General features: G+C 36.1%; 1 protein-coding gene across 1 annotated transcript; it reads left to right on the top strand.

Annotated features, from left to right (window-relative positions):
• Positions 1-536: 536 nt before the first annotated feature.
• Positions 537-13,984, top strand: casd1 (CAS1 domain containing 1). Its single transcript, XM_067412195.1, has 18 exons — positions 537-1,122; positions 2,733-2,829; positions 2,922-3,042; positions 4,192-4,230; positions 4,331-4,393; positions 4,486-4,530; positions 4,615-4,738; positions 4,814-5,016; positions 6,844-7,257; positions 7,357-7,446; positions 7,536-7,655; positions 9,240-9,396; positions 9,527-9,606; positions 9,974-10,075; positions 10,188-10,328; positions 10,404-10,481; positions 10,744-10,836; positions 12,250-13,984. The coding sequence occupies exons 1-18, from the start codon at positions 831-833 to the stop codon at positions 12,499-12,501; spliced, it is 2,511 nt and encodes an 836-aa protein (XP_067268296.1). The 5' UTR covers positions 537-830; the 3' UTR covers positions 12,502-13,984.
• The last annotated feature ends 127 nt before the right edge of the window (positions 13,985-14,111 follow it).

Raw genomic sequence — 14,111 nt, 5'->3', positions numbered from 1 at the left:
GTAATAAATGACAGAATTTTCAATTTTGGGTGAACTAACCCTTTAAAATCATGAATTGGTGCTTCTACATCAGTGTTATTCTTCTAACATTTCCCTCTGATTTTTGGGATAACTTATGGGTAGCGTTAGGTTTAGGGGTAGGAATAGGGTTAAGACTAAATTTTCAAAAATATGTTGACCCAAGAATGCATAGCAATATCAGGACGTGCCTGCATGCATATAGCATGATTTTATGTACATTTGTGAAACCACATACATTGGACAGTCACTCACCACGGATACCAGATTCTCTAAATTGTAATGTTGACATGCATTCTCTGTAAAGCTGCTTTAAAACGATATGCATCGTCTATACAAATAAATGTGAATTGAAATGAAGAGTTATTAGGGTGGTTGTTTGTGTAGAAGAGGGACAGGACATTGGTGAGCTATTAGGTAATCTTAAAATTTCCGTTAACGAGTAATTTTTTACGCTCTTAGAAACTATTTGGCACTGTGCTTGTCAACATTTCGTCCCAACCAGAACAACTTGATGAGCAACATACCAAATTGAGCTCAAAAAGCGATATACGTGTTCTTCACCCTGCAGCAGATGAAAATAATTATTCAACATAGCATTTACAAAGCTCTTTGTTTTAATCAAACTATATATATTCGATGTGACCCGCCCATATACCTGCTGAGGAAATAGAGGGAAAAGGTTCAAAGTCTAACTAGATTTGTTTTCCTCCAGTGAAAAGTAGTCTGGAAGTTGGGGTTGTTTGGGAAATCCGAAATAGTTGGAAGGCGAAAGAAAGTAATCGGAAGATAGTAAAACCTGAGAGGTGGATATGAAAGTTAATGCAACAGCAACATCAGACTCCAATCAATCTTCGCCTGCAGAAGCTGAAGCAGAGGCGCACGCGGGAAGCGGGCACGCGCCGTTCGGCTCTGCCTTCGTCAGCTTCGCCGCAGCTCGTCTGTCTGCCTGTTGTCATGGAGGAGCCAAGATGGCGGTCCTGGCCTATAGCCTAGGCAAACGGGAAATAAATCAGTATTTCAGCATCAAAAATGCAAAATTGCTGTCTGTCGTCGCCGTCGTTCTTCTCACTGTGTTTCACTCGGTTTCTCGACACTATGGAGGTAAGTGTTTGTGTAGCCGTGTGTGAGAAAGAGCTGCGTGTTTGTATTAGCATCAATGCTAAAGCTGTCACTCAGTGTTTGCAGTCAGCGTGCGCGCGTGTCTGTCAGTGCTAGATAACAGCTACAGCTTTGCTTGTGCAAACTCAATTGTGGCCGTTTGTTAAAACGGACGTCTATTGGGTGCACTTTTATTACTAAGCACAACATTTTATGTGTCAAAGCTAATCAATAACAGGTCAACGCTCAAATCTGTACTGTCGCCCAGCTGGCAAAAGCCTGTCTGTCATCACTGTTGCATTTCCAGTTAGATTTGATTTTTTTGACGCATAGCGCCAAATAGGCACTTAATTTTGAGATATAGCCTATGTAGTATTCTGGAGCATTATAGGCGTGTCTGATGCCCAAAAATAGATAAGTAGTTCACTACATTCAAATGCATGTAGTATCTCTATTCTTAAGTCTGCTTCTATCTCCTATATGTGGAAGTACAGTAACCATGGTTGATCATTCATCTAAAACTGACATGTATTGACATAATAAAGCTTAGTTATCCTAAAATTTAGGCATGTCCAATTTATATTATTGCGCTCTATTAGGATTGTGCAGTGCATTTTTGTTTAAACAAATTAATGATCTTATCTCATAGTCAAATGTCATCGTTTACATTATTTACTCTGTGTTTAAAATGAAATACAATTTAAATGCATTTGCATGTGTAATAGAGTAATTTAATGATACACTTTTCCCCCTGTTGGTCCGGTTAGACCAATAGTTCGCATTCTTTCTTGCTTCATGTTTTCATTAGTATTGAGGTAATTAAAAATTAAAAAAAATAAATGTGATATGAACAAATATCTTCTCCTACCATGCTGACATAGAAGCTGCATGAGAATGCACATGGAGGAAGAAAATTATATTGAAAGTGTAAGCAAAATTGCATTTTTAAATTTAAATTATTCCTGTAATGCAAAGCTGAATTTTTCAGTCTTTATATTGGAATGATTTCTGAAGGATTATATGACAATGAAGACTGAAACATTCAGCTTTGCGTTACAGTAATAATGTAAAGTGTTTTCAGTTTCACTTCACTTTTCACTGTTTCCTTCCTCCGTGTGCCTCTCATGCAGCTTCTATGCCAGCATGGTAGGATGGGATATTTGTTCATATATTTTTAATTTTAAATTACCTCAGGGCTGATGAAAACATGAAGCAAGAAATATGTGAACTATTGGTATAACCGAATCAACGGGGGAACATTTGTATCTTTGATTACTTTATTATACATGCAAAACTTGTATTTCGAGTCATTTTAAAATCATTCCAATATGCCGATTTGCTGCTCAGGAAACATTTATTGTTAACAATGTTGAAAGCTGTTGTGCTGTTTAATATTTTTGTGGAAACTGATGCATTTTTTTTCAGGATTCTTTGATTAATAAAATGTTTAAAAGAACATTTTATTGTATTTGTAACAGTGTAAAAGTATTTGATCAATTGAAGGCTTCCTTTCTGAATAACAGAGTTAATTTCTTTAAAAAAAAGAAATAAAATCTTACTGACCCTTTCCTGAATTTGGTTTATTCACTGTAATTATGTGTCATTTCTTTCAGGCAGTGACACATGTGACTGGCTTTTATCTAGTGGACGTTTTTTAGGAGATAACGTATGGCAGCCGTATGGCTGTATGTTACACAAGTACAAAAGCACGTAAGTCATGTTGTCATTGTTAATGTACATCAGGGATGTATGTGGCGTAGAAATGTGGACTGCAATTTACAGTCTTTTTTGTTGTCTTTCAGTGAAGCAAAGTTTTGCCTCCGAGAGAAGAGAATAGCTTTTGTAGGAGACTCTAGAATACGTCAGCTCTTCTATTCTTTCATCAAAATGATGAACCCGGAGGTGAAAGAAGTTGGGAACAAGGTTTGTTGTTGCTATTCATTTCAGTAAGCATTCTTTTGGTTAACTGGTATGTATTCCAAACCAGAGTGAAAATGCACTTCATTGTTGTGTTTTGTTGGATTGCCCACTAAGCAATTGAGAGTTTAAATGGATAGTTCACCCACAAATGAAAACTCTGTCATCATTTACTCACCCTCAAGTTGTTCCAAACCTGTATAAATTTCTTTTTCTTCTGTTAAACACAAAAGAAGATATTTTGAAGAATGTCGGTAACCAAAGAGTTGATGGGCCCCATTGACTTCCATAGTATTTTTTTTTTTTCCTTTTTTTCACACTATGGAAGTCAATGGAGCCTATGAAATGTTTGGTTACCCATATTCTTCAAAATATCTTCTTTTGTGTTCAGCAGAAGAAAGAAATTTATATAGATTTGGAACCACTTGAGGGTGAGTAAATGATGACAGAATTTTCAGTTTTCGGTGAACTATCCCTTTAATACATATCCCAAAGGCTGCAGTTAAACGAAAATGGAAAGGGTGTAACTGTTCCTGTTTACCACAAGATTACCTCTGGAATTTTAATATATGCCTCAGACAAAAGCAGTTGTTTATAGACATTAACCTGCATGCAGTCATTTTTGTTTTTGTATAGAAGACCTTTTCTAAAGAGTTTTGTATGATATGATTAATTTATTATAAGTGAAAGTGTATGATAATGGGGTTGTAGTTTCATCTCAACATGTCGGCCCTAACTTGATAATATAACGGATACGTTTTTTGTTTTTTTTTAGCCCATTGATGTGACTGGAGTTTTCATTTCATGTCATTTAACATGATTTAAAATCACCATGAAATTAAAATGAACAATTCTTATTTTTTATGGAATGTTGCAGTGTTTATTAATGATTTATCCGTGCACACAATATTATTTTATATTTAAAAAATGTGCCCCATAATCTGTAATTTTTTTTTATGAAAAATTATAATTTGTAATTATATTTGTAATTATTTTTTTTTCAAAATTAATAAAGATAATGCATTTTCTAAAGATATAATACATTTAATGCTAAACCTTTATTATTATAAATATACAGTAGATGCAGTAACGGTTATAAATGTCATTTATTATGAGTAAAGTTATTTTATTTTTCTGTTTTTATCAATTCACCAGCATGAAAACATCCCCTTTGTAGATGGTGATTCCACTGTGGTAAGTATTTTTAGTTGTGTCCGGTGCAGCAGAAAGTTTCATTTCATTTTAGACTTGATCCATCACAGTTATTGAACTCAAAATATGTTCCATATTTTAGAACTTCCTGTGGTATGCAGAAGTGAACAATTCCTTGAAGGAGCAGTTGATGTTATGGACAGAGGTAAAGATGATTTAAAATTTTACTGGATACAAAAAAGGCGGGTTATTACATCACAGGCTTAAGAATCTTGTCTCATCTCTCAATAATTATAGGGATCTGCTTCCAAACCACACGTCATCATCATCGGTGCTGCTACGGTGAGTTCCTGTTTGCAGTCATCATGCCTTCAGGTGCTATTGTTGAAAGTCATTCTAATGACTGATGTTTGTGTTTTTCAACAGTGGTCCATTAAGCTGCACAACGGCAAGAGTGAGGCACTCTTTCAGTACAAAGCAAACCTCACAGCTATATCAGACACACTGGAAAAACTAGCTGAGCACAGTGAAGTCTTTTGGGTTCTGCAAGGTGAGTTTTAAAATTCAGATGCTCTGGAACCCTTCATGTTCCTGTCTTATGTTTTTATTCTGCCTGTTTATTTAGATCCTGTTTATGAGGATGTGCTAAGTGACAGTCGAAAGATGATCACAAACGAGCAGATAAATCTGTACAACGAGGCGGCGGTTAGCACTCTAAATACCAGCAAAAAGAAGGTCAAGTTCTTGGAGGCATCTCGGCAAGCTGCTATGGAAACCATTTCCCAGTCGGTGGATGGCCTGCACCTTCCTGAGAGCACAAGAGATGTTGTAAGTCTACACTTGAGTTTTAGGGCAGTTTCAGACCTGTAGAGCTTTGCTTTGTTCCAAAACAGGGATAATGCAGCCTTCACGTCCTATTGGAATTATTAGTTTCCTAGTTAAAACTTGGACATGAGTCGTATTTACCTCTTGGAAGCTCAGGAATAATTTTAATAACCAAGTTCCTGAGATGGGCGGGACATAAACTTTAAACATGGCGGAGAACGATTGCTGCTGTGACTGGAATTCTTTATATCTTTTTTCGCCTTGTCTTGTTGTTAAATTAGAGCATATTTACAAATATGAATAATTACATAAAGCGTATCGTATGTTTTATACACTGTGAAAATATCCTATATTTGACTGAAATTTAGTTTTAACAAGGTTTTCCCAAAAAATAGGCAAGAATAAACTTGGATTCCTCCATGATTCCTGTTTTTCAGACAAAAAAAGCACTTGAATGCGATGAGCTCGTAATTATGACTTCAGAAGAGGGAAGTAGGAAACTTCCGATAGCATGTGAAGGCAGCATTAAAATTGTTACAATTTTACAATTTCTTCTTGGCTCGGTTCGCTTTTTCAAGATAACAATTTCTAAATGGAACAGAATTTGTTAATACAAGTAAACTGTACTCTCATTGGTCAGAGTTCACTGTTTATGATCCGGGATTCAGCTCATAGCGGTCATCCATCAGAATGGATAGACAACTGCTCCGCATGGATTAAAGGGAACCTATTATGCTCCTTTTCACAAGATATAGTATAAGTCTCTGGTGTCCCCACAATGTGTCTGAAGTTTCAGCTCAAAATACCCCACAGATCATTTATTATAGCTTGTCAAATTTGCCCCTAATTTGGTGTGAGCAAAAACACAGTGTTTTTGTGCAAATGAGCTGCTGCTCCTGGCCCGCTTTCAAAAAGAGGGTGGAGCTTTAACAACTTGCGCTTTGGTAGCTCAACAACAACAAAGCTGGAGAATCTCACGCAGCTAAAATGAGGATTGTCAGTAACGGTGTTCAGCCTTACATTGTTCAAACCAGAGTCGACACTGATGGAGAGACTCAGGAAGAAGTTGCAACTTTTAGAATGAAACTGGACGTTTCTGAATGGTTAGTGGATAAATTTATGTAGTTGCTGTGGAGTTGATTCAACTCATCCACTAGCATGTGCCGTCATGTTAATCTTTTGTGCAAATCCAGCATTGAATTGACCCTCGTTTGTGAAGCAGTCCGGCGTAAAATGACGGCATGACAACAGCACTCTACTACAACAACTCTTCCTCTTCTCTAAAGCAGCCCAACATGGCCTCGCCCCATTTGTTGTGTGTTCCTAAATTTTACGATTAGTGATGTAATTTACCTGGGAAGAAACTCGTTGTAGTCCCCACCAGCCAAAACGAACTTTTTCAAACGAAAAAGCATGCATCTCTTTGCTCCAGGTTAACCCACGATTAATTTTGAGAGGCATTTGCAGAACAAACACTGTGGTTGTCACCCAGCGTGTGTAATTACCCATCATACATTGTGATAAAGCCTGGTTCATTAGTCTATTGGGTCAGATGCTTTCTCACCACAAGCGAACCGCTCAAATTCATTTTCAAGCAAGCTAAGTCCCTCGTTCAGGCGATCTCGGACCTTTTTTTTGTGTGTGTGTGTGGATCTGATCATGATTGCCTCGTTCATATATGCCTAAACGAACCGAACCAAGTGAGAAAATGCACCAGGTTCTGAAACAACCACTCCATACAAGCCAGGTGTGAAAAATCCCTTAGTTTTGACAATAAGTAGTTCCATTTTATTCTTTTTAACACATTGGAATTATTTCCCCTCTTCACAGGGTGCCATGGTTCTGATGAACTCCATGTGTAACAAGATCCTGAAGCCCATTGATGGCTCATGCTGTCAGAGTGCTCCTCCACTAAGCGTCCTTCAGAAGCTAGCTGCTGGTCTCTTCCTGGTGTGCATCATCTGCTTTCTCCTCCTGGGCTTTAGCAGACATCATAAGAGCAGGCCCATTCCTGATGTGGAGAGCGGAGAAGAGAAGAAACCCCCCGTTGTTATGGGTCAACTCAACCCAAAGGGACCGCTACTGGCCATTTGCAAAATGAGCCTTATCATGTTGTACTTCTACCTGTGTGACAGGGCAGACATTTTTATGAAGGAACAGAAATTCTACACACATTCTACCTTTTTCATCCCTCTTATCTACATCTTCGTTCTGGGCATCTTCTACAATGAGAACAGTAAAGAGGTAACTCTGACTCTTGGGAAGTTGATGCATTTTTCTAGTCCGAAAGAGGAGTCAAATTCTATCTAGATATTCTCATACAATTTTCATGTTTCTTTTCAGACAAAACTCCTGAACAGAGAGCAAACAGATGAGTGGAAGGGCTGGATGCAGCTGGTTATCCTTATTTATCACATTTCTGGAGCTAGCGCTGTACGTTTTTTAATAGCTTTGTTTTGGATTACTTTGCATTTGTAGTGACTGTGCTCTCAATTTCCTTTTTTATCTCTCTGCTTCCTCAGTTCATACCTGTGTACATGCATGTCCGTGTCCTGGTAGCTGCGTATCTCTTCCAAACAGGATATGGACACTTCTCATTCTTCTGGCTAAAGGGAGACTTTGGACTTTACAGAGTGTGTCAGGTAATTGTTGCCCAACTCTGCTTATCTTGTTTTCCTGTATGCACCAGTGGCATGTGGTGGTCCTCTGTCAGTGTTTTTTCTTTTTTTTTTAGGCCAATGTGAAGTGGTTTTAGTTGAAATAAAATGTCTACTTTTATTTCAGCAAGTAGACATTATATTGGTCAAAAGTGACAGTAAAACATTTATAATGTTACAAAAGATTTCTGTTTAATTATTTATTTTTACTTTTTGTTCATCAAACAATCCTGAAAAAAGTATCAAATTTTCATACAAAAATATTGAGCAGCACAACTGTTTTCAACATTGATAATAATACATTTTCCTTGAGCATCAAATCAGCATATTAGACTGATTTCTGAATGATCATGTGACACTGAAGACTGGAGTAATGATGCTGAAAACATTTTAAAATTGAAAGCAGTTATTTTAATTTGTAATAGTATTTTACTGTATTTTTGATCAAATGCAGCCTTGGTGAGCATGACTTATCAAAACCCGCAAACTTTTGAACAGTAGAGTATATGATCATACTATTTATTAAAGGTGCCCAAGAATGCTTTTTCACAAAATGTAATATAAGTCTAAGGTGTCCCCTGAATGTGTCTGTGAAGTTTCAGCTCAAAATACCCTATAGATTTATTTTTTTTTAATTAATTTTTTTAACTGCCTATTTTGGGGCATCATTAACTATACACTAATTTTGGCAGCGCGCCGCCCCTTTAATTCGCCTGCTCCCTGCCACACGAGCTCTCGACTATATTACAGTGCATTTACAAAGTTCACACAGCCAATATAACCCTCAAATGGATCTTTACAAAGTGTTTGTCATGCATACTATATGAGTTTGAGGCTATGCTCTGTGGCTAACGGCTAATGCTACACTGTTGGAGAGATTTATAAAGAATGAAGTTGTGTTTTATGAATTATACAGACTGCAAGTGTTTAAAAATGAAAATAGCGACGGCTCTTGTCTCCGTGAATACAGTAATAAACGATGGTAACTTTAACCACATTTAACAGCACATTAGCAACATGCTAACAAAACATTTAGAAAGACAATTTACAAATATCACTAAAATATCATGTTATCATGGATCATGTCAGTTATTATTGCTCCATCTGCCATTTTCACTGTTGTTCTTGCTTGCTTACCTTGTCCAGATGTTAATACTGCCTTTCCTTGTCTAATGCCTTGAACATGGGCTGGCATATATGCAAATATTGGGGTTATACATATTAATGATCCCGACGTAACAGTCAGTGCTCAAATATAAATCTCTTCAAGTTTGCATTTTTAAACGTTTTTACATTTTATTAAAAAATAACTATAATAATACGGTAACAAGACTTATTTTTTTATCATTATTTTTAATTAAACTGTCAGCTATTGTTAATAACACCTCCTTTGAAGTGTAAGTTTATAATTTATTAGATTACCGTTTTGTTGTCTTTGTTATTGTGCAATGTAGAAAAAAATGTTGTGTTAAAGCAGATGTGACAAAACTTATTAATCAGTGCACATGCTAATAATACATAACGGCACAGAATGATATAAATAACGAGTCCTTTCTGTTTGTCTTGTAGGTTCTCTTCAGGCTTAACTTCCTTGTGGTGGTGCTGTGTGTGGTTATGGACAGGCCTTATCAGTTCTATTACTTTGTGCCTCTTGTCACCTTTTGGTTTGCAGTTATTTATGCCACAATGGCTTTGTGGCCACAGATTCTTCAGAAGCAAGCCAATGGTAATTGAAGTCACATAAGTCTCATTTAGTAAACACTAAACAACTCTAACATCATTTATAAACATATTTGATTGAATATATTAAGAACTGAAATTTTGTTTTCCCTTTTTTCCCCCTCAATTACATGCAGGTAGTGCATTCTGGAATCTGGCACTCTTGTTGAAACTTCTGGTTTTGCTGCTTTTCATCTGCTTCTTTGCGTACTCACAAGTGAGTTTCTCTCTTACAGTAGGACTGTTAAACTGGTTTTGCTTTAAATTTGGGTTACACTTTAGTTCAATAGTCCACTTTAGACATTCTACCAACTATAAGTAACTTTGCTACTACATGTCAATTAACTCTCATTAGAGTATTAGTAGACTGATAGGATTAGGAGAATAAGTTGACATGCACTTGCAAAATTACTTATAGTGAGTAGAATGTCTATTGGGGAGCATCAAAATAAAGTGTTGGCAGATATTAAGCAGACAGTCTAATTAGAGTTAGTTGACATGTAATTGCAAAGTTACTTATAGTTAGTAGAATGTCTAATGTGGACCATCAAAATAAATTTGTGCATTTAAATCTTTTTTTGCAGGAACTCTTTGAGAGTGTTTTCTCTGTTTGGCCTGTTTCAAAGCTCTTTGAGCTGCAAGGTAGCATCCATGAGTGGTGGTTCAGGTGGAAACTTGATCGATTTGTACGTAAAAAAAAAAAAAAAAAAACTTAATTTGAATGAGTAAGAACTGTAAAACATTTCTCAAATTAACAATTTGAAGTAATGGATTTTTTTCTGCTCTTTTGGATGCTAGGCTGTGATCAATGGGATGCTCTTTGCCTTCATTTACCTGCTGCTTCAGAAATGTCAGCTGCTCTCTGAAGGCAAAGGAGAGCCTCTCTTCTCCAACAAGATTTCTAACTGTCTACTCTTCGTCTCTGTGGTTTCTTTTATTGTAAGGCTCATTCTCTCTCTTTGAGACACTTGAATTGTAATATGACTCCTTCACAGTTGATTCTTTTGTTCACAGACATACTCCATTTGGGCCAGTGGTTGCAAAAACAAGTCTGAGTGTAATGAGATGCATCCGTATATTTCTGTTGTCCAGGCAAGTATCGCTTTTATGTTGTTCTCATACACAGCTTTCACTATGGACGATTTAACTAAATCTTGAAAAGAAAAATTCTTTTGACTGTTCATAACCACACTAACCTTTCTCACAGATGATTCACACAGTCAGAAGGCTTTGTGGGAACAGAAAGAATATTTGCAACCTAAAATAATTGATCCATTTCAAAGGGCTTTTTGTTACTTTCTGTTGTGCCTGTGAGGCTGCTGACTTTTCATCACTGCACTTTGTCTACCCACAGATTCTGGCTTTCATTTTGATCCGGAATATTCCTGGTTACGCTCGCTCTTTGTACAGTTCATTCTTTGCATGGTTTGGAAAGATCTCCCTAGAGGTGAGACTTCACTGCAAACAGACATTTAAAAGAATACTCTGGGTTATTGTCAACATCATTTTGATAATATTTTCGGCATACGGTTGATTAGGGCGGACAATTCCAAACTGTCCCTCATTAAGTACACTACCGCTCAAAAGTTTGGGATCTGTAAGATTTTTAATGTTTTTAAAAGAAGTTTTGTCTGCTCACCAAGGCTTAATTTATTTAATTAAAAATACAGTAAAAACAGTAATATTGTGAAAAATTAATACAATTTAAAATAACTGTTTTCTATTTGAATATATTTTACAAAGTAATTTATTCTCATGTTGGCAAAGCTGAATTTTCAGCATCATTACTCCAGTCTTCAGTGTCACATGATCCTTCAGAAATCATTCTAATATGATGATTAGCTCCTCAAGAAATATTTATTATTATCATCAATGTTGAAAACAGTTGTGTACTTTTTTTTCAGGATTCCTTGATGAATAGAAAGTTCAAAAGAACAGCATTTATCTGAAATACAAAGCTTTTGTAACATTTTACACTACCGTTCAAAAGTTTGGGGTCAGTAAGAATTTTTATTTTTATTTTTTTGAAAAGAAATGAATACTTTTATTCAGCAAGGATGCATTAAATCAATCAAAAATGACAGTAAAGACATTTATAATGTTACAAAAGATTAGATTTCAAATAAACACTGTTCTTTTGAACATATTTTGTACAATTGTAAACAATAAATGTTTCTTGAGCAGCAAATCAACATATTAGAATGATTTCTGAAGGATCATTTGGCACTGAAGACTGGAGTAAACTGAGACTGTGTTATAATATATAACATTGTTCTAGTGGTTTTAATATATTTTAATACAAAAATCTTACATATTGTGCCTTTTAAGTGTACTGTAAATGTGGTTCCAATTTAATTGTTACCACCTGAGGAATAAATTCACAATTAAAGTGATTTTTAAGTCCACATTTCTTCAAAAAGCTGAACTTGATTTTGATTTATAGTGCCCCTATTATGCTTTTTTTTTTTAGATATTAGCTTTCATGTTGTGTTATGTAGCTGTTTGTGAATGCAAAAGGACTTCAAAGTTTCAAAGATCAAAGTGCATGATAAATGGAATTATTGGCTGAGGAAGCTACCGGACTGGGCCGTCTGACCAATCAGAGCAGAGTAGGCTCTTAGAAAGGGGGGGTTTAGAGAGACTGAATCCTTGATCAAACTGTTTCAGACACAGTGATTGTACAATGTATATTATGAATTAAAATTAACGTTGTTTTTTTTTTTTTGTACCTGGATGCATGTAAACCTATTGTACGAGAACACTAAAAAAGAACGAGGAACCTGTAAAATGGCATAATAGGGGCACTTTAAGAAAATAAATGATTGGAACCATTCTAACATGCTTCTTGTTTTCCCACCAGCTCTTCATATGCCAGTATCATATTTGGCTGGCAGCGGACACCAAGGGCATCCTGGTCCTCATTCCAGGAAACCCCACTTTAAACATTATCGTCAGCACATTCATCTTCGTCTGTGTAGCTCATGAGATCTCCCAGATCACCAATGACTTGGCCCAGGTGGCCATTCCTAAAGAGAGCGGGCCTCTACTGAAGAGACTGCTGGGGGCAGGAGTCTTTCTAGTGTTGGTACTGATACTGTCCCAAAACGACTAATTCAGAGCAATCGGCGACAGTAGCACACCTCGTCCGGTGAGGATTCTAATGGATCTGTGTGTATAAAACAAATAAATTCCACCAGCCTAGAGCGTTTTTTTCCTAGGAGTCGATCCAGCGAATTCTTTCGGCACTGGTCTGTATACAAAACTCTAGCTGGAACGGAAGCCAAGGACCGTAGAGCAACGGTGACTGAGATGATCAAATAAGGATTCTTAAGCAGGATGTTTGCAGTAGACAAATAACAAAAGATGAGTCAAGAACACTTGTGCTCCGTCCGCTCTTCTCTTATAGCTTTGAGGTGTTTTATGGACAGTATTTAATAATTTATGTTTATATTTTATACTGTGGGTCTGTGTTTGTGTCTTTTCATAGTTTTTCCTGTTCTGTTTTATACATGATGCCCATGACTGCAAAATGTGAAGGAGTAACACATTCCTTGTAAAACTGATTGGCTCATGCACCAAATGTTTCTTTACAAACAATCAATTCATATCACACCAGCAGCTTTATCCTTCAGGTGAACAACCATCAAACTTTAGATTATTGAAACGTGAAAATAAGTTATAAAAAGAACTCAAACAAAGGAGAATTTGTTAATGAGATACTTTACATATGGAAAATAGGGTGGTGCCACTACTAAGAGAAGCAGAATGTGCTCATGGATTCCATCAGAATGTTTTAATTTGCTGGAGGAACAGCATTTGAACTATCAAGACAAAATCATGTGCTTTGATCAGACACATTCAGAACACGACGCCCTCTTTCATTTGCACTTAGCGGGGCGTCTTCCCTGCAAACTTGAAAGCATGTGAGCCAGTTACTTGTTTGGTTTTCTTACCTCATGGGTTTACACAGTTCATAAGAATTCAGCTTAATGTTAGAGCCAGTTTTGTCTATGATCAGTGACCTCATTATTTATTGTCTAATGTGCGTCTTCATGTCCTCTCCAACTGCTTGAATTGCAGCAACTGAAGCCTGATGTTCATGTTTAACTTGATGTTTTTTTGTTTGTTTGTTTTTTAAATATATTATATGTAAAAGAGTTACATTTAATTATCAGTTTACTGATAATGCTGTAAATAGATCCTTCATTATGTGCCATTGAGACAAAAGGTGTTAGGCTGTGTTCAGCCTAATTTCCATAGTGGCACTTCGTTCTAGTTACAAATACTGACAATTTTGGCTGAAAAGTTGCATTTACTATGAAACTATTACATTTTTAATTCCACTTTTCATAGCAGTTCAATATATGTGAATTTAAAAGCAGCTGCAAGGTATATACATTTTTTTTCCATCAGTAAAAATGTTTTTTTTGTTGTTTTTTTCTAAGCAAAGCAAAATTTGTACAGAGCGCCATCAAGTGGCACGTTCAAGCAACTGACTGTAAATGTTTATTTGTCTTTTTCACCTTGTTCATAAAACAAATTATTTGTATAGTTCGCTATAAGTTTTATTTAAAGAAACCCCAAAGGCCTCAAATGAAATGTTTTTGTGTATGTACAATACATTTTTCCTAAAATGTGAAAATATTCATTTAATTCGGAAATGCCTTCATCTTATTGTACAGTCAATGTTGATAAATTCCTTCTCAAAAACAGTTTTTTTTA

This window comes from Chanodichthys erythropterus, chromosome 15 (genome assembly GCF_024489055.1).
Source record: "Chanodichthys erythropterus isolate Z2021 chromosome 15, ASM2448905v1, whole genome shotgun sequence".
Classification (NCBI taxonomy): Eukaryota; Metazoa; Chordata; class Actinopteri; order Cypriniformes; family Xenocyprididae; genus Chanodichthys; species Chanodichthys erythropterus.
Note: the sequence above shows the minus strand (reverse complement) of the source record. Positions and strands in the feature narration are given on the sequence as shown.